Source organism: Myotis nattereri, assembly GCF_964212035.1.
Source record: "Myotis nattereri genome assembly, chromosome: X".
NCBI classification, from domain to species: domain Eukaryota; kingdom Metazoa; phylum Chordata; class Mammalia; order Chiroptera; family Vespertilionidae; genus Myotis; species Myotis nattereri.
Window position 1 is genome coordinate 143,079,560 of NC_138078.1, and position 19,301 is coordinate 143,098,860.

General features: G+C 45.4%; 1 protein-coding gene and 1 pseudogene across 2 annotated transcripts in view; one reads left to right on the forward strand and one right to left on the reverse strand.

Annotated features, from left to right (window-relative positions):
• Positions 1-15,994, reverse strand: part of F8 (coagulation factor VIII) — a 102,013-nt gene extending 86,019 nt beyond the window's left edge. Inside the window, exon 1 of the mRNA XM_081115381.1 lies at positions 15,669-15,994. Within this exon, the coding sequence (XP_080971507.1) occupies positions 15,669-15,814 (146 nt within the window). The 5' untranslated portion in view covers positions 15,815-15,994. The remainder of the gene's footprint in view (positions 1-15,668) is intronic.
• Positions 14,951-15,406, forward strand: LOC308536098 (large ribosomal subunit protein uL24-like; annotated as a pseudogene). The gene has a single exon. The product of its transcript is annotated as a large ribosomal subunit protein uL24-like (transcript).
• Positions 15,995-19,301: the final 3,307 nt, after the last annotated feature.

Below are 19,301 nucleotides of genomic sequence, written 5' to 3' on the forward strand. Positions count from 1 at the left end.
CCCATTGACCCTGCCTTGAGTGTGACAGGGGGTGGTACCCCAACCCCCCAATTGGCCTTGCTCTGAGCCCGACCAGGGGCTGCACCTAGGGATTGGGCCTGCCCTCTGCCACCCGGGAGCAGGCCTAAGCCAGCAGGTCGTTATCTCCCCAGGTTGTCCCAGACTGCTAGAGGGCACAGGCCGGGCTGAGGGACCCTCCCTTCCCCCTGAGTGCACAAATTTTTGTGCACCGAGCCTCTAGTAATTATATAAATGTTCCCAAAATGTTTCCTATGCCTAAAGGATAAAACTCTTTTAGGTGAAGGCTGGTTCCCAAAACCTTTTCCTCTCTCCCTACCTGACAAGTTAGGATGTTGTTTCCTGAGGCCCAGTTTAGGTTGAGCAATCAAAAGGACCAATGCGAATCCTAGTGAAGAAGGCCCCCGTGAATTGGTAGAAAATACCAACTGGTTGAGGTGAGTATTTCCACACACTGGTTTTCATCTGCTAATTATTTTTGCACCCCAGGGAGTGTTTCTGCAGATTTCTATATGCCATAGAGAGCCTCTCCTGGCTTATGCTTCTGGACATCTAATCTCTCACCAGATTTTACCAACTGGTTTTGTTTCAACAATCAAGAGACTATAGGCACAGGCATGAACATTTCGGGAATGAATATTCATGTGGAGAAAGCAAAGGCTCTTGCCCTGGAAGAAAGTTTTCACATGCAGATCCTGGTCTCCAAACCTTGATCAGTCAAAAAAAAAAATTAAGCACTCACTCCCCATCACAGATGTATATTCATTCATTTATAAACCATACTAGAGGCCCAGTGCACGAATTTGTGCACAGGTGGGGTCCCTCGGCCTGGCCAGCGATCGGGGCCATCAGGGCTGTCTCGCCCAGTCCTGATCAGGGCCGATGGGGGCTGGCCGGCCAGGGGGAGGGACCGCGGGAGGTTGGCCAGCCACAGAGGTTAGTTGTGAAAGCACACTGACCATCAGGGGGCAGCTCCTGCAATGAGCATCTGCCCCCTGGTGGTCAGTGCACGTCATAGTGACCGGTCGACCAGTCGTTCGGTCGACTGGTCCTAACAGTCGCTTAGGCTTTCAAATATAGAGATATTACATGCCGCTGTGCCATCGTAAAACACATGCTAAAAATAAATATGAAAAAAGAGAGGTTTTTAAAGATATATAATTACATGTGGACTGGGTGTTGTTTCTGATGTCTTATTGACTCTCAAGGGCTTTTGAAAAGCAGGAGATATGCCTGGCCAGTGTGGTTCAGTGGCTGAGCATCGACCTATGAATCAGGAGGTCAAAGTTCAATTCCCGGTCAGGGCATATGCCTGGGTTGTGGGCTCGATCCCCAGTGTGAGGACAACACACTGCAGGAAGCAGCTGATCAATGATTCTCTCTTATCATTGATGTTTCTATCCTTCTCTCCCTCTCCTTTCGTCCCTGAAATCCATAAAATATATATATGTGTGTGTAAGAAAAGTGGGAGATGTGATGGAAGGAGGACAACACAAATAAATGGTGATATACTTGGTATGGGATACCACTGAAGAAAGAACCCCAAACATTAGCTACAAATGACAACAATAAAGATAAGGTGGCGGAAAGGAGAGGCAGCTTCCGACTGTGGATATTAGTATGCTTGGAGCAAAAGCCACACCATACCTAGGATTACCAGGATGTGAAATCAATAACAAGGTACCTGACATTCATTGCTTATTTCTTTCTCAATCTTTTGCTGAAATAACAAAAATATCAATGTTTATTTCAGGAGCAGCCACACCAAAGAATCATTCATTCCTGTAAGAATTTTTTTTTCCTTTTTCTTATAAAGGCTTTAGTAGGAATGCTGAGGTAGAGAAGGAAAATGCAATATAAAATTGAGAAAGTTGCTAAACTGAAAAATCAGTGATGTACAAGGAATGAATCAAAAGATACCTTGAAGGAAATGAAAATGAAAACACAACAACCCCAAATCTATGGCACAAGGCAAAGGCAGTCCTAAAAGAGAATTTCATAGTATTACAGGCCTATCTCAAGAAACAAACAAACAAAAAATCTCAAACAATCTAACTTTACACTAAAAGGAACTTGAAAAATAAAAAGCTCAAAGTGAGTAGAAATAATAAATACTAGAGCAGAAATAAATGCAATAGATTAAAAAACAAACAAACAAACAAACAATACAAAAAAAACCAATGAAACCAAGAGCTGGTTCTTTGAAAAGATAAAGTTTGATGAACCTTTAGCCAGACTCATAAAAAAAAAAAAAAAAAGATGGAGCCCTAGCTGGTTTGGCTCAGTGGATAAAGCATTGGCCTGTGGACTGAAGGGTCCCGGGTTCAATTCCAGTCAAGAGCACATGCCTGGGTTGCGGGCTCGATCCCCAGTAGGGGACGTGCAGGAGGCAGCCAACCAATGATTCTCATTATTGATGTTTCTATCTCTCTCTTCCTCTCCTTTCCTCTCTGAAATAAATAAAAATATATTTAAAAAAATACAGGAGTCAAACAAATAAAATCAGAAATGAAAGAGGAGAGGTACCAACTGACACCAAATAAACACAAGGGACTGTAAGAAAATATTATGAACAACTATATCCCAACATATTGGACGATGTGAATCAAATGGATAAATTCCTAGAAACATACAATCTTCCAAAACTGAATCAGGAAAAAATCAGATAATCTGAATAGACAGATTACTACTAGTAAAATCAGAGGAGTAATAAAAAACTCCCAACAAACAAAAGTCCTAGACCAGATGGCTTCACAGGTTTTTTGTGGGGTTTTTTTCAAACATTCAAAGAAGAACTAACATCTATTCCTTGTCAATCTACTCCAAAAAATTCAAGAAGAGGGAAGACTCAAGCTTATTTTATGAGGCCAGCACATTATCCTAATTCCAAAACCAGACAAAGACACTACAAAGAAAGAAAATTATAGGCCAAAGTCCCTGATGAACATAGATGCTAATATCCTCAATAAAATATTAGCAAAACAAATCCAGCAATACATTAAAGGTCACACACCATGATCCAGTGGGATTTATTCTGGGGATGCAAGGTTGATACAATATCTGCAAATCAATAAACATGCTACACCACATAAACAAAATGAAGGACAAAAAACAACAACACATGATCATATCAATAGATACAGAAAAAGCATTTGATAAAATCCAGCATTAATTTATGATAAAAAGACTCAGTAAAATGGGAATAGAGGGAACATCCCTCAACATAATAGAGGCCATATACAACAAAACCACAGCCAACATCATATTCCATGGGCAAAAACTGCAGATGTTTCCCTTAAGATCGGGAGCAAGGCATGGATGTGCACATTCACTACTCTTAGTTGACATCGTAGTGGAAGTACTAGCCACAGCAATCAGACACGAAGAAGAAATAAAAGGCATCCAAATTGGAAAAGAATAAGTAAAACTGTCATTATTTGCAGATGACATGATGTTATATATAAACAACCCTAAAGATTCTACCAAAAACTAATAGAACTGAGAAATGAATTCAGTGAAGAAGATACAAAATAAATATCTAGAAATCAGTTGCATTTTTATATACCTACTAAAGGCCCGGTGCACAAAATTTGTGCACTCAGGGTGGGGGGGGGGGGAGATGTGTGTTCCTCAGCCCAGCCTGTGCCCTCTTGCAGTCTGGGAGCCCTTGGGGGATGTCTGACTGATGGCTTAGGCCCGCCTAAGCCGGCAGTCAGACATCCTTAGTGCTGCTGCGGAGACGGGAGAGACTCCCGCCACTGCCACTGTGCTCACCAGCCATGAGCCCGGCTTCTGGCTGAGTGGAGCTCCCCCTGTGGGAGTGCACTGACCACCAGGGGGCAGCTCCTGCATTGAACATCTGCTCCCTGGTGGTCAGTGTACATCATAGTGGCTGTTTGGTCAATCTGCATATTAGCCTTTTATTATATAGGATAATGAACTGCCAAAAAGGGTAGAGGTGAGGCCATAAGACCTTTTTTGTGAGGCACACAGTTATCCTCCACCCACCCAAATCAGGAAACACTGGTGAAGGTGGAAAAATGCATCCAGGTTCCCATCAGGGTGAAACCCGAGTAGGTCCCTGAGTTTGTACTCCTGGAGTTTGGATGAGGGGTGTGGCCCAGAGACACATGTTTGAACTATTCTAGTGAACAATAAAAACCCATCAAATTGCAGACACAGCAGACCCTGCAATGTGAGTTTCCAGAAGTCACACCCAACTCAAACTGCACGGAATGTTAGAAAAGAGAGGGATGAACAGACAGCTGCTCACAGAAGGAGACTCTGTGAACCCCAGACATGTGATGTGGAAACCAAGGCAGAAAGAATTAGCTGAGGAAACCAGGGAGACTGCCTCTTAAGAAAACAGAAGGGGTTGGGTGAGCCTTAGAATGGTGAGCCTACACCTAACAGTGAGCACTCACTCACATAAAGTCAAGACTGTTGGGAGCACGAGGAGAAATTGACCAGCGTACAGTCACAGAGGAAGACCTTCACACCCTTGGAGGGACCTAGCAGCAGATGGCTGAAAAGGCTTCTTGAACCTGTGCATTGGTTTTTAAAAAAAATATATTTTTATTAATTTCAGAGAGGAAGGGAGAAGGAGAGATAGAAACATCAGTGATGAGAGTGAATCATTGATTGGCTGCCTCCTGCATTCCTTCCCCCCCCCCCCGCCCACCCCGCCACTGGAGATGGAGCCGTGACCTCCTGGTTCATATGTAGGCTCAGCCACTGAGCCACACCAGCCGGGCCTGCACATTGTTTTGAGTTGACCTCTCTCAAAGAGACCAAATGAATGGGGCAAAGGTGAGGCTGAGTTCATTCTCACCTCTCTAGGCACCCTCCCCTCCCACAAAGCCCTGCATTTCACTCCATTCCAGGGTTTTCTGGGCACCCGCCCGAGAAAGCACGTAGCAGGAGCAGCTCTGCCAACCCGAGGCCATGACAAATGACTTTCTGTACTGGCTGAGGGCCAGAGGCCAGAGTACTGATAAGAAAGCTCTTCCAGTAAAAGGAGTTGATTTACCGAGGAAGGAATGAGGGCCTGCATTTTTAGAGAGCCACCAGCATGCTTCAGGAGCAGGTTATCAGAGGCACATCTTGTCCACTCGTGGTACACTGACACCTTACTTTCAATCACACCCGTGGCTATATGGGGGATCCCTGCTGACCAGTTACTAGTGGAGGAAAAAGCCTGGGAAGTCTTGATATGCAGATGCAAGCCAAAAAGTGATTGCTGTAAATCCCCCAAGGGGCCCAACTTCAGCCCTTGTTGTTGATTGTCCTTTTGGGTAGAAAGAGAAATGGCCCGCCCTAGCCGGTTTGACTCAGTGGATAGAGCGTCAGCCTGTGGACTGAAGAGTTCTGGGTTCAATTCTGCTCAAGGGCACATGCCCGGGTTGCAGGCTCGATCTCCAGTAGGGGGCATGCAGGAGGCAGCCGATCAATGATTCTCTCTCATCATTGATGTTTCAATCTCTCTCTCCCTTTCCCTTCCTCTCTGAAATCAATAAAAATAGACAGTGGGGCCTTGACTTACAAGTGTCCCGACTAACGAGTTTTTCGAGATATGAGCTATCTCTCAGCCAATTTTTTGCTTTGCGTTGCGAGCTAAAATTCGGGTTACGAGCCAGCTTCAGATACCCCACTGCTAGTTGGCGCAGCGAACATCACAGTGAACGCCACAGCATCAGCCCAGCATCACGTGTCTCACTCGTTCACTTTAATGATTTGACATACGAGTAATTTGAGTTACAAGCTCCATCACGGAACGAATTAAACTCGTAAGTCAAGGCCCCACTGTATTAGGAAAAAAAAAGAAGAAAAGCGAAATGGCCCAAGGTTCAAATATATACAGACTAATGGACAACAGCAAATGGCTTGGTTGTCTGGTCAGGGGCCTTGAAAGAAAAGACTAAAATATCAGGGACAAAAGTGTCTCTGGGCAAGGCTTATTCAGTGAATAGACACTAAATAGAAAGATCATTTCATATGTTAATGCCATCAGAGAGCATCTACCATGGAAGAAGCATAAAACAATAATGTGGACAAAATTACTAGCAATGAACATCAGCCACCCCAGTGCTAAGCGTTTCTGGTGGCAGGGAGAGAATTTATGCATGGATACAAATGCATGGATTCCTTCTGACTAAGGCGGATCAGGCTAGTGTAGCCCCCCAAAGTCCAACCTGTCAGCAACAGAAACCAATGCTGAGTTCCCAATATGGTACTGCCTATCATGGAGACCAGCCAGCCAGTTGACTGCATTGGACTTCTGTCCTAGAAGGGATAGCACTTCATTCTGACTGAAAGAGACATGCATTCCAGGTACATGTTTAGCGTTTCCTGCCAGTACCACTCACTGAGGACTTATAGAGGGTTTGAGTCCCTAATGTGGGATCTGATATAGCATCATGTCAGACCAGGGGACCCACTGTACAGCAAAGGATGTGCTGGAGTGGACCCACGACCATGGTCTCCATTGGCTTTATCACATGCTCCCCCATCCAGAAGCTTCTTAAAGCACAGCTAAAGATGCAGCTTGCACAAGTCCCTGGGAGGATGGAGGGCCAATCTCCAAGATGCTGTATATGCATTCATTCAAAGATGCTTATGTCCCCAATAAAAGGGCACATGGCTTTAGGAACCACAGAGTGGCAACAACAAAAGCTCTACTTACTTACCATCACTCCCCATGACCCACCTAGCAACTCTGTGTTGCCCCTCCCTGCAGCTCTGGGCTTGGCAGTCTAGAAGGCTCACTCAGCAGAAACACAAGAATCTCATTAATGAAAAGCTAAAGGTGACGCCTGGGCCCCTGGGGCTACTCATAAGTACCAAAGGAGCAGCAGGCCAGACTTGGAGCTCCAAGGCTGTGATCATGAGTAGGGGAGGTGCTGTCACACCGGGGTAGGCAAGAATGCGCTACACCAAAGGGCAACCATACCACCTTTAGGGCACGGTGCATTGGAAGGGGTGGCCAGGAAAAAACTCAACCCCCATCCACATGTGGGGAGGGGGAAGCTGGAGGACGGCCCTGGGTCAGGAGCCCAAGACTCCTCCCTTTCTTTCCCAAAGCATCCCACAGGCCCTTCCCAGGGCACGCCACGCCCCTTCCCACAAAAGGCCATGCCCCCTTCCCAGGATAGCCAGCGCTTAATAACTAATCAGTATCTATAATAATAAAAGTGTAATATGCTAATTAGACCAGAGGTCCTTCCAGACAACCTTCCGGACGAAGCCAGGGCTGCAAGGGAAGCCCAGGTCCTGGGTGCCAGAGGAAGCCCGTGCCGGCAGCTGGGGGAAGGAAGGCCTACTCTTGCACAAATTTCATGCATCGGGCCTCTAGTGGAAATATAAAGGCCTGGCCAAGCTGGCCCAACTTGGGACAACTCAGAAGGGTCATTCCAGCTCCAGAGCTCCCTGTACGGTCGGCCTGCACTGCAGCCCAGCTTCTCCCTCAGCCCACCCCTGCCTCTGCCCTGTCCTTCCCTTCCCTTCCCATTCTGGTCCTCAGAGCACTCTAAAGCAACTTCCTGCACATTCATCTCTGTTTCACAATATGCTTCCAGGGAACACAACCAGTGACATTAATTCATATTTAAATGTGCTCCAATTTCATCCATCTCTAAAAATTTCCATGGCACTAGCTTTGGCATAGACCTGCGTGGTTTTTAGTTATTTAAACATTATTTGATGCTGATATCATTGTGTGTACTCTTCCCTTCAGTCCATTTGTCCCATCTCCTGGCCACTTTGAGACTTAAGCCCTTCCAAACTTTTCAACTCATCCCCAGTGTGTTCCTTTTCCTCTTTCCCCATTTTGTCTCCTAGGTTCTGCTGAGTCTATCCTACCCAGTTTCTCCAAAGTTTCCATTGGTTTCTTTTTTTTTTTTTAAATATATTTTATTGATTTTTTACAGAGAGAAAGGGAGAGAGACAGAGAGCTAGAAACATCGATGAGAGAGAAACATCGATCAGCTGCCCCCTGCACATCTCCCACTGGGGATATGCCCACAACCCAGGTACATGCCCTTGACCGGAATCGAACCCGGGACCCTTCAGTCCACAGGCCGACGCTCTATCCACTGAGCCAAACCAGTTTCGGCGTTTCCATTAGTTTCTAACAAGACTCAGATCCATGTCCAAAGATAGGTATTTGACATGCACTAGCACAGTTTAATATTTCTGACCAACATGAACATATAAGACGTACAGAAAGTGTTTACTAGAGCAAGAGCTTGGAAAAGCAGAGGGGGAAAAGGATCAACAGTAGACAAAAACTGCCCGGCCGGCGTGGCTCAGCGGTGGAGCGTTAACCTATGAACCAGGTGGTTGTGGTTCAATTCCTGGTCAGGGCACATGCCAGGGTTGTGGGTTCGATCCCCAGTGTGGGGCGTGCAGATCAATGACTCTCTCTCATCACTGATGTTTCTATCTCTCTCTTTCCTTCTCCCTTCCTCTCTGGAATCAATAAAAAAATATTTTTTGAAAAAGAGTAGACAGAAACACATGTTCCTCCCTCTGCGGGAAGAGTGAAAAAAAAAACAAGAAGCCAGATGAAGAAACAAGGTTGTGAGACAGATAAACAGGAGGCCTAGGCCTAGGTTCAGAGTAGGTCTCTCCATTCAAAGGGACATACTATACATTCCTAGGAGCATTAGCAGCAGCCAGGTGTGGGGTTCAGTTAAGAGATGAGCCTATCCAGGACCATATAGCTCCCCAGCCTGAGACCTTTTCCATTAGAGTGAATATTTTTCACTGGAACAAAAATACGTGCCTGTCTCAGTTTCAGGGTAATCTGCACAGTAAGTGACAAAATGTTCCAGGATTCATAGGGTTTACTCCTTCCTAACTTTTGTGGGGTTTTTGTTTGTGTATTTCCCTGGAGACTGGATATATAAGTCTTGCCAAATATATTTGGCAACAATGTCCTTGACATGAACTGTTCTTTCACATTTTATCTAAAACCAATCAGAAAACCTGTTCTATTTCCTGACCCTTGCTTAGAAGAAGCTGAGCAGCTGCAGGAACAGATAATATAAAACTGAATTTCCCCAGATGTTTATTTCAAAGCTTGGCAGAGCTTGTCAGGATGTGTTCAGCGTCAGCTGATCCTGTTAGTATCAAAATAATCAAGAATATAAAATGGTATCATAAAAATAAAAATTCTAGCCCTAGCTGGTTTGGCTCAGTGGATGGAGCGTCAGCCTGTAGACCGAAGGGTCCTGGGTTCGATTCTGGTCAAGGACACATACCTGGGTTGTGGGCTCGATCCCCAGGAGGGGGCATGCAGGAGGCAGCTGATCAATGATTCGCTCTCATCATTGATGTTTCTATCTCTCTGTCCCTCTCCTTTCCTCTCCAAAATCAATAAAAATACATTACAAAAAAATGAAAAAACAAACAAAACATAACTACTATTCTAACTTAAAAAAAATAAAATAAAAATTCTACCAATTTTTTCTTGGTAAGTACATGTGACTGCCTACACAACAACACAAAGCTAGACAACAAATCCTTGTCTCCATTCAATTCAATGTTTCACTCAGACTATTATTCACTATGCCACAGGTTGCATGTTAGAGGGGAGCTACAAAACAAAGCATAATGAATAAAGTACAATTATCTCAATTTTTAACAATATCAACATTAATGGATATGTGGCTAAATAGTCAGTTAGATACCACGCTATTGACTATTTGGACCTCTACTTCTGGGTCATTAACACGGCACAACTTCCCCTATATAAACTATACAAAGAACTTATATCCCTTCCTCATACTATATGTACACAGTGAGATACTACTACACCGTGATTAAAATGATGTGAAATACTGGCAACATCTAATGTTGTCCAGGATGTGTCGAAATTGGCACTTTCACGCATTGTTGGTGGGACTATAAAACCGTACAGCCATTCCGGAAATCTGTTGGCGGTCTCTTATAAAGTTAAACATGCATTCACAGTATGATCCAGCAATTTCACTCCTAGATATTTAGCTAAAATAAATTAAAACAGATGTCCACACAAAAAACTTGTACAGGAATGTTCATAGTAGGTTTATTTATATTAGTCCCCAAACAGAAAACACTCCAAAGGTACAGGTGACAGTGAATGGATATGCAAATTATGATATGTTCCCATAATGGAGCAGTAATCTACACTAATAAAAGAGAAAAATGGTAATTGGCGTACGGCGATACCGTTTTCATTGGCTAATCAGGGCTATATGCAAATTAACTGCCAACTAAGATTGGCAGTTAACTGCCAACAAGATGGCGGCTAATTTGCATATGTAGGCACAATGCAGGGAGGCGAAAGGGAAAGCAGGAAGAAGCCCCCTGCCACTGACAGTGATCGGAAACCCAGGGGGGAGCTAAGAGCTGGGGGGCAGGGCAAAGGCGGCCCTGGGGCCGCCTTTGCCCTGCCCCCCAGCCATGATCGTAGAATCAGGCGCCTTTGGCGCCCTGGCCAGTGATAGCAGGAAGTAGGGGTGGAGCCAGCGTTGGGAGCTGGGCACGGTCGAAGCTGGCAGTCCCGGGAGCTAGGGGTCCCTTGCCTGGGCCTAAAGCGAAGCTCACGATCGCGGCGCCCCCCGCTGCCACTGCAGGTCCCTGCTGCCCGGGCCGGACGCCTAGGCCAGAGGCGTTAGGCCTGGGCAGGGGCGGAGCCTGCAACCGCGGGGAGCTGGGGGTCCCCTGCCCAGGCCTGACACCTCTGCCGGAGGCTTCAGGCCTGGTCAAGGGGCTGATCCGGTGATTGGTGATCGGAGGGTGATGAGGGTCAACTCCTCTGGCTGAGGCATCAGGCCTGGGTGGGGGGTGGAGCCGGGGATTGGGGGGATATGATGGTCCCCTTGCCCAGGCCTGAAGCCTGGGTCAGAGGCGTCAGGCTTGGGCGGGGGGTGGAGCAAGCGATCAGAGGGAGATGGGGGGTCCCCTGCCCAGGCATGATTCCTGGGCCAGAGGCCTCAGGCCTGGGCGGGGGCCAGAGCCAGTGATCGGGGGGAGATGGGGTTCCCCTGTCCAAGCCTGACACCTCTGGCGGAGGTGTCAGGCCTGGGCAAGGGGCCGACCAGGCGATCGGAGGGTGATGGGGGTCAATGCCTGAGGGCTCCCAGTATGTGAGAGGGGGCAGGCTGGGCTGAGGGACACTCTCCCCCCGACACACACCCAGTGCACGAATTTCGTGCACCGGGCCCCTAGTTAGCAATAAAAAGGCTAGAACAGTGGTTGGCAAACTGCGGCCCCTTGAGTGTGGCTCTTCCACAAAATACCACGTGCGGGAGCGCACGTACAGTGTGATTGAAACTTCATGGCCACACTCAAGGGGCTAAAGAGCCGCATGTGGCTCGCGAGCCACAGTTTGCCGACCACTGGGCTATAGCTATTGCATGCAACAACCTGGATAAATTTCCAAATCATGATGCTGAAGCTATAAAACCAGACTTTGAAGAGTGCAAATTATATGACTCTACTGATATAAAACTCTTAAAAAGTAAAAAATGAGTCATGATTCCAGAAAGCAGCTTGTTGCTAGAGGCCTGGTCAGGGAGGAAAACGCAATGAAAAGTTGCAGAATGGTTGATGTAAATGGTCTATATGTTGATTAGGGTGGTGCTTATGTAACTTCTATGCATTTGTGAAAACTTACCAAATTGCACATTTAAAATCTGTGCATTTGCCCTAGCTGGTTTGGCTCAGTGGGTGGAGCGTCGGCCTGTGACTGAAGGGCCCCGGGTTCGATTCTGGTCGAGGGCACATGCCCAGGTTTCGGGCTTAATCCCCAGTACCTCAATGATTCTCTCTTACCATTGATGTTTCCATATCTCTCCCCCTCTCCCTTCCTCTTTGAAATCTATAAAAAATATTTTAAAAATTTTTTGAAAAAAGAAAATAAGCCTCATTTAAAAAATAAAATAAAATAAAATAAAATCTGTGCATTTGCCCTAGCCAGTTTTGTTCAGTGGATAGAGCCTCGGCCCGCAAACTGAAGGGTCCCGGGTTTGATTTCAGTCAAGGGCATGTATGCTGATCCCTGCCCCAGTCAGGGCGAGTGTGGGAGGCAACCAATCAATGTGTCTCTCTCACATTGATGTTGGCTTTCTCTCTCTCTCCCCCTCCCTTCCACTTTCTCTAAAAATCAATGGAAAAATGTCCTTGGGTGAGGATTAACAACAACAAAATAAAATAAAATCTGTGCACTTCATTGTATGTAAGTTATACCCATGGTAGGCAAAATTTTGTCCGTCATGACCTTTGCTTATGCCTATGAATTTGTTACCTGGCCAAAAACAACAACCAACAACATATGGAATTATGGTTGCTAATTAACTGACCTTAAAAGGGGAGAGTTATCTGGGTGGGTCCAAGGTAATCACAAAGGTTCTTTTTTGTTTGTTGGTTTGTAAATCCTCACCTGAGGATATGTTTCCATCGATTTTTAGAGAGAGGGGAGAGACAGAGAGAAAGACACATCATTGTGAGAGAGACATATTGATTGGTTGCCTTCTACAGGAGTCCCTCTGGGGATCGAGCTTGTCACTGAGGTACGTGCCCTTTGACCAGAATCGAACCCGGGACCCTTCAGTCCTTGGGCCAACTCTCTATCCACTGAGCAAAACTGGCTTGGGCCACAAAGTGGAAGAGGGAGACAGAAAAGAAGGTCTGAGAGATGTAGTGGAAATTTAAGTCAGACAGATTCAAAGCATGAGAAAGACTTAATGCACTCTTGTTAGTTTGAAGATGGGGGGCACTACATGGAAATTGAGAGGAGGAATTGAATTCTAAATAAGCCTGGAAGTGAACTCTCCCCAGAGCCTCCAGTAAGGAACACAGCCCTGTACACACCTTGATTTTGGCCTTGTGTGACCCTGAGCAAAGTATCCAGTCATGCCCACTGAAACTGTGAAATGAATGGATTTTCTCGCATGCTTCTAAGTTTGAGGTAACTTGTTACACAGCAGTAGGAAACTAAAAGAATACTCAAAATAGAGGTAAATATTTAAAAAAAACCAAGCAAATAAAAATTCAATTAAAATCATGTTTCTAAATGAAATCAAAGATGATATTATAGCCGAAACCGGTTTGGCTCAGTGGATAGAGCGTCAGCCTGCGGACTGAAGGGTCCCAGGTTCGATTCCGGTCAGGGGCATGTACCTTGGTTGCGGGCACATCCCCAGTAGGAGACGTGCAGGAGGCAGCTGATCAATGTTTCTCTCTCATCAATGTTTCTAACTCTCTATCTCTCTCCCTTCCTCTCTGTAAAAAATCAATAAAAAATATTAAAAAAAGATGATATTATAAACTATACTGAAAACAATGAAAAGTAGACTCTTCATACCACAACCTATGGGATATGGAAAAGATGTTCTCAGAGAAAAATATATACCATTAAGAGCCTTCACTATTTTAAAGAAGGACAAAAAAGAGAAAAGTACATATAATCTTTTCCTAAGGTATTAGAAAAATACAGCACAATAAACTCAAAGACACTAAGAGGAGATCATTGATGAGGGCAAAATCTAAAAAATGAATTAAATTAAAAAATAACTACAAAGCCCTGGCCAGGTGGCTCAGGTGGTTGGAGCATCGTCCTGTACACCAAAAGGTTGATGGTTCTAAAACAAAAGTTGAGGGTTCAATCCCTGGTCAGAGCATGTGCAGGAGGCAGCTGATCAATGATTCTCTCTCATCATTGATGTTTCTATCTCTCTCCTTCTCCCTTCCTCTCTGAAATCAATGAAAAATATTTTTAAAAATGAAAAAGAGATATAACTACAGACACAGAATAGTTTAACAATATTAAAAAACTGTTATGTAACTTGATATCAGTACATTATCAAATACATGGATAATTGCTTTCCAGGAAAATATATATAACCAAATTTGCCTGAAGAAGACGTAGAAAAATCTGAATAAATTGATGACCATAGATAATATTGAAAAGGTTATTTAGTACTACTTTCCCAAAATACATCAGAACCCCCCAAAGATGAAAAGCTTCTGAACTCATGGCTAATACTATCCTTATGCCAAAATTGGGCAAAGAAGTCAAAACCACATCACACACACACATTACAACAAGAGATTAAACTTCTGTGTAATGTTGATGGGATCTCATTGCTCTCCTTCTCTCTCTGGAAGCTATGTTCTCTCTCTTATGCTCCTTGCCTCTTTGCCCTTTCTCTATCCTCTAGCTTCCAGAGTGGCAGCATCATAATAATAAAAGGCCAAAAGGCATCACGACCAAAACGACCAAACAACTGGTCACCAGGAGGTGCATGGAGCACCTCTCAGCCATAACGACCTAACAACAGGTCTGTCTCTAAGATGCCCACTGGGTCCTGCCTCCCACCCAGCGTGGCCAGCGGGTGTCAGTCTGGGTCCCGCGTCTCGCCTGGTGGGGCAGGAGTCAGTCTGGGTCCCACCCAGTGTGGCTGGCGACAGTTAGTCTGGGACCCGCGTCCCGCCTGGCACAGCAGGAATCAGTCTGGGTCTCACGCAATATCACGCACTGGACTTCTAGTCTATCTATAAATATAAAAGCCTAAGTGACCAGCCGACCAACCGATAGCTATGATGAACGCTGACCACCAGGGGGAAGATGCTCAACGCAAGAGTGGAAACCATAGGCATGGAAACATGGAACAGACTGATGAATTTCAGAGGGAAGGGGGGAGCGGGGAGGGCGGGAAGAGATTAACCAAAGATGTGATAGGCATACTAGAGGCCCGGTGCACGGATTTGTGCACCAGTGGGGTCCCTTGGCCTGGCCTGTGCCCTCTCGCAATCCAGGACCCCTTGGGGGATGTCGCACTGACGTTTTCGGCCCCATCCCCGCAGGCCAGGCTGAGGGACCCCACTGGTGAATGAATCCGTGCACCGGTCCTCTAGTGCGACAGTAGGAGTCAATGGACAGGCAGCTATTGTAGAAGTGCCAATGGTCAAAATGAAGTTCAATCCCTTTATGACTTCTGACCCGAGCAAGAACCGTAAAAGGCATTTCAACACACTTTCCCACATTCAAAGGAAGATTATGTCTTCTCCTCTTTCCAAAGAGCTGAGACAGAAGTACAATGTTCAATCCATGCCCATCTGAAAGGATGATGAAGTTGAGGTTGTTCAAGGACATTATAAAGGCAGCAAATTGGCAAAGTAGCCTCAGTTTACAGGAAGACATATGCCATCTACACTGACCGAGTACAATGGGAGAAAGCTAATGGTACAACTGCTCATGGGGACATTCACCTCAGCAAGGTGGTGATCACTAAAGTTGGACAAAGACCGCAAAAAGATCCTTGAACGTAAAGCCAAATCTCGCCAAGTAGGAAAGGAAAAGGGCAAATACAAGGAAGAAACAATTGAGAAGATGCAGGAATAAAGTAATTTTATATACAACTTTCATTACAAACTTAAAATGAAAAAAAAGATTCAACGGACAAAACAGAACAAAATGTCAAATAGGTCAGTTCTATGAAAGGGACAGCATTTACGCTAACAGCACAGATGCGCACATGCCTTGCCTGGAAATGCTTTTTCAGCACTTAACTAGCATCACAGCCATTCTAACCTGTTGTCTGCACCTTCCTCCAACCAGTCATATCCCCACAACCCTGGTCAAACTCTACGGAATGTGCCTTTACCTTGTATCCATGTGGAGCTCGCTGAGTAGTTCACTTTGCATGTAGTCCCAGGACAGTTCAACTGCGGCCAGGTAGTATCTTCTGGTGGCACTAAAGCAGACAGGCAAAAGGCACAGAAAGAAGCAGGTGGCCAGCTCTATTTGCATGGCTCTTACGGCTAGGAAATGTTCAACTGGAGAAATGAAAGATTAATTCTTCTCTAAAACATCCTTGGCTCCCAAGAGAGAAAAAGGTAAATCTTCTATGATTTAGTGAAAAGTCCCAAAATTTCTGCAGAGGATTTTAGGGAGCGTTACCTGCTGGATGTGACAGCAGCAGCACTGAGCAGTAAGGGATAGGATTGCTTCCTTTTTGGCTGTGGGAAGCAACCACAGGAAGAACTGACTAGGAAAAGGGCGGCTGAGCTAAAGCTTAACCCATTCACCTCTGAGAACAGTAAGAGCGCGAGAATACTGCTTTAATCAGAACCTTTAAGGAAAGGAAGAGAGGGAGGGGGAGGTCAAGGTACTCATATTCCCAGCCTACTCCGACCCTCTTCCTTAGTAGCAGCAACAGATTCTGGAATCCACTTGCATAAGCAAGAGTAACCAGGATCCTAATAGCCTCCCTACTTCTCCCCTGGCCCCTCACACGCCACCACTGACTTTTTAAAGCTTTGAAGCAGCCCAGCCCATGTGGCTCAGTGGTTGAGTGTTGACTCATGAACCAAGAAGTCACCAGTTCGATTCTCGGTCAAGGCACATGCCCGGGTTGTGGGCTCGATCCCCAGTATGGGGTGTGCAGTAGGCAGCCAATCAGTGATTCTCTTTCATCATTAATGTTTCTATCTCTCTCTCCCTCTCCTTTCCTCTCTTTCTAAAAATCAATAAAAACATATTTAAACACACACACACAAAAACTATAAAGCGGATCCTGTCACTCCTTTGCTCAGAACCCTCTACTGGTCTCTAATCTCTCTCGGAGTAAGATCCTGGGTCTCTACCAAGGCCTAGTGCATCTACCATGATCTGCATGTCCCTTCCTCCGACCTCCGTGGTCCCATCTCACTCTGGCTACTGACCTCCTTGCTCTTCCTTAAAATACAAAGCAAACTCTTGGGCCTAAAACTTGCCACTGGCTATTTCCTCTTCTTGAAACACCTTTCCCCCAGATCCCCACACATTCCCACTCCTACATCTCCTTCAAGTCTTGACTCAAATCTTGCCTTCCCAATGAGCTCCCACAAGGACCAACTTTACATGGTAAGCTCTGTACCCACACTAGCACTACTGATATCCCTCCTGGCTTTTTTATTTACTTTCAAAAAATATTTAAAAAATCAAAATATTGATTTCAGAGAGGAAGGAAGAGGGAGAGATAGAAACATCAATGATGAGAGAGAATCATTGATCGGCTGCAACCTTCATGCCCCACACTGGGGATCAAGCCCACAACCGGGGCATGTGCCCTGACTGGGAATGGAACCTTGACCTCTTGGTTCATAGGTCCACACTCAAGCACTGGGCCACACCAGTCGGGCCTGGCTTTGTTTTTATACATAGCACTCATAACCACCAGAAATGTATGTGTCTATTTATCTTGCATCGTTGCTACTTGAGGCTTCTTACGTTTGCTTACATTTGGCCCAGGTATAGGATACTGTATCTCCTTACATCAGAAACCTGCCATGCTTAGTTCAAGCAGAGAAACTATTGGGTTAATATACATTAGGGGGAGAGAGGGCCTCCCCAAGGCCCTCAAAGTATAGGAGATAATAAGAAGAAACTTGACCAGGGTCGCAATAAGAAATGTTATTACTGAGAGTTCAGTTCTGCCCGGGTAAGAATGTGTTTGGCAGCAATTGGTGAGATGTTGTCCAGCTTGGAAACAAGCCAGAGGAAGGCCCTTTGATAAAAATGTGCTGTACCTCTCTCTACCAGGCACCAGGATGCAGAGGTAATAACTGCATGTACTACATGCCAGGAACTGTTGTAAGTGCTTTCTAATGCAGCTGCTATTCTTTTAAAAAATATTTTTTTATTGATTTCAGAGAGGAAGGGAGAGGGAGAGAGAGATAGAGCAGGGGTGGGCAAACTTTTTGACTCGAGGACCACAATGGGTGCTTAAACTGGACCGGAGGGCTGGAACAAAAGCATGGATGGAGTGTTTGTGTGAACTCATATAAATTCAAAGTAAACATCATTACATAAAAGGGTGCGGTCTTTTTTTTCCAATAGTTTTATTCATTTCAAACGGGCCGGATCCAACCCGCGGGCCGTAGTTTGCCCACGGCTGAGATAGAAACATAGATGAGAGAGAAACATTGATTGGCTGCCTCCTGCACACCCCACAATGGGGATCAAGCCCGCAACCTGGGCATGTGCTCTGACCAGGAATCAAACAGGTGACCTCTCAGTGCATAGGATGATGCTCAATCACTAAGCCACACCGGCTACAACTGTAATTCTTGTCTTCGTTTTACAGGTGATGAAACTGAAGCATAGAGAGGTTAGGCAACTTGGCCATGGTCACCCAGTTTGTAAGTGGTAGCATTCAAACCCAGGTAATCTGGTTCCAGAAGTCATGCTCCTAACCCCTAAGCCTCAGAGATGAATAAAATCCAGGTCCCGCCTTCTGGGAGACATAGTCCAATGGGGGAGACAGAAAAGTATCCCCATAGTTACAATACAGGGTGATAAATTCTCTGCCAGATGCTTTACACATTATCTGATTTAATCCTCACAATGCAACTGCAAAGAAAGGTGTTTCGGGAAAAGGAAATAGCGGGTGCTAAGTTCTAGGCACAAGAGTTTGCTTTGTATTTTAAGGAAGAGCAAGGAGGTCAGTAGCCAGAGTGAGATGAGACCATGGAGGTTGGAGGAAGGGACATGCAGATCATGGTAGATGCACTATACCCTGGTAGAGACCCAGGATCTTACTCTGAGTGAGGTCAGAGGCCAGTGGAGGGCTCTGCAAAGGAGTGACAGGATCTGCTTTATAGTTTTTTGGGTTTTTTAAAAAATATGTTTTTATTGATTTTTAGAGAGAGAGGAAGGGAGAGGGAGAGAGAGATGAAGTATCGAGGTGCACAGAGATTAAATGGTTTGCCTAAGGCTATGCAACTACCCATCTGTCCTAGGCACTGGGTGCACAGTTGTGAAAAATAAAAACAGCTGAGAGACAATAAGCAATACTTCTAATACATTAGTATCTTATTCACTGTGTTAGAAGGTAAAATAAATGGCACAAAAGAAAGTACAGTCAGCCCTTCGTACCTGTGGGTTCTGCTTCCTGGAGTTGGGGATCCTCAGATGTGGACAGCCAATGGTAATCATTGTTGTACAACATCCTATCCTATCTAATAATAGACAAACATGGTAATTAACCATACCTCTGCTACAGTTCCCATTGGCTAATCAGGGTGATATGCAAATTAACTGCCAACCAAGATGGCGGCTGGCAGCCACGCAGCTGAAGCAAACATGAGGCTTGGTTGCCCCAGCAATGGAGGAAGCCAAGGTTCCCCGCCTGCCACGGCCCAGCTCTGAGCTCCGGATGCAACACTGTTTCAATTATAGAAGCTAAAAAAACCCAGAAACCTGCTTTCAGCCAGCCACCCTTGGAGCTGGAGCCACAACAAATTTTCAATTACAG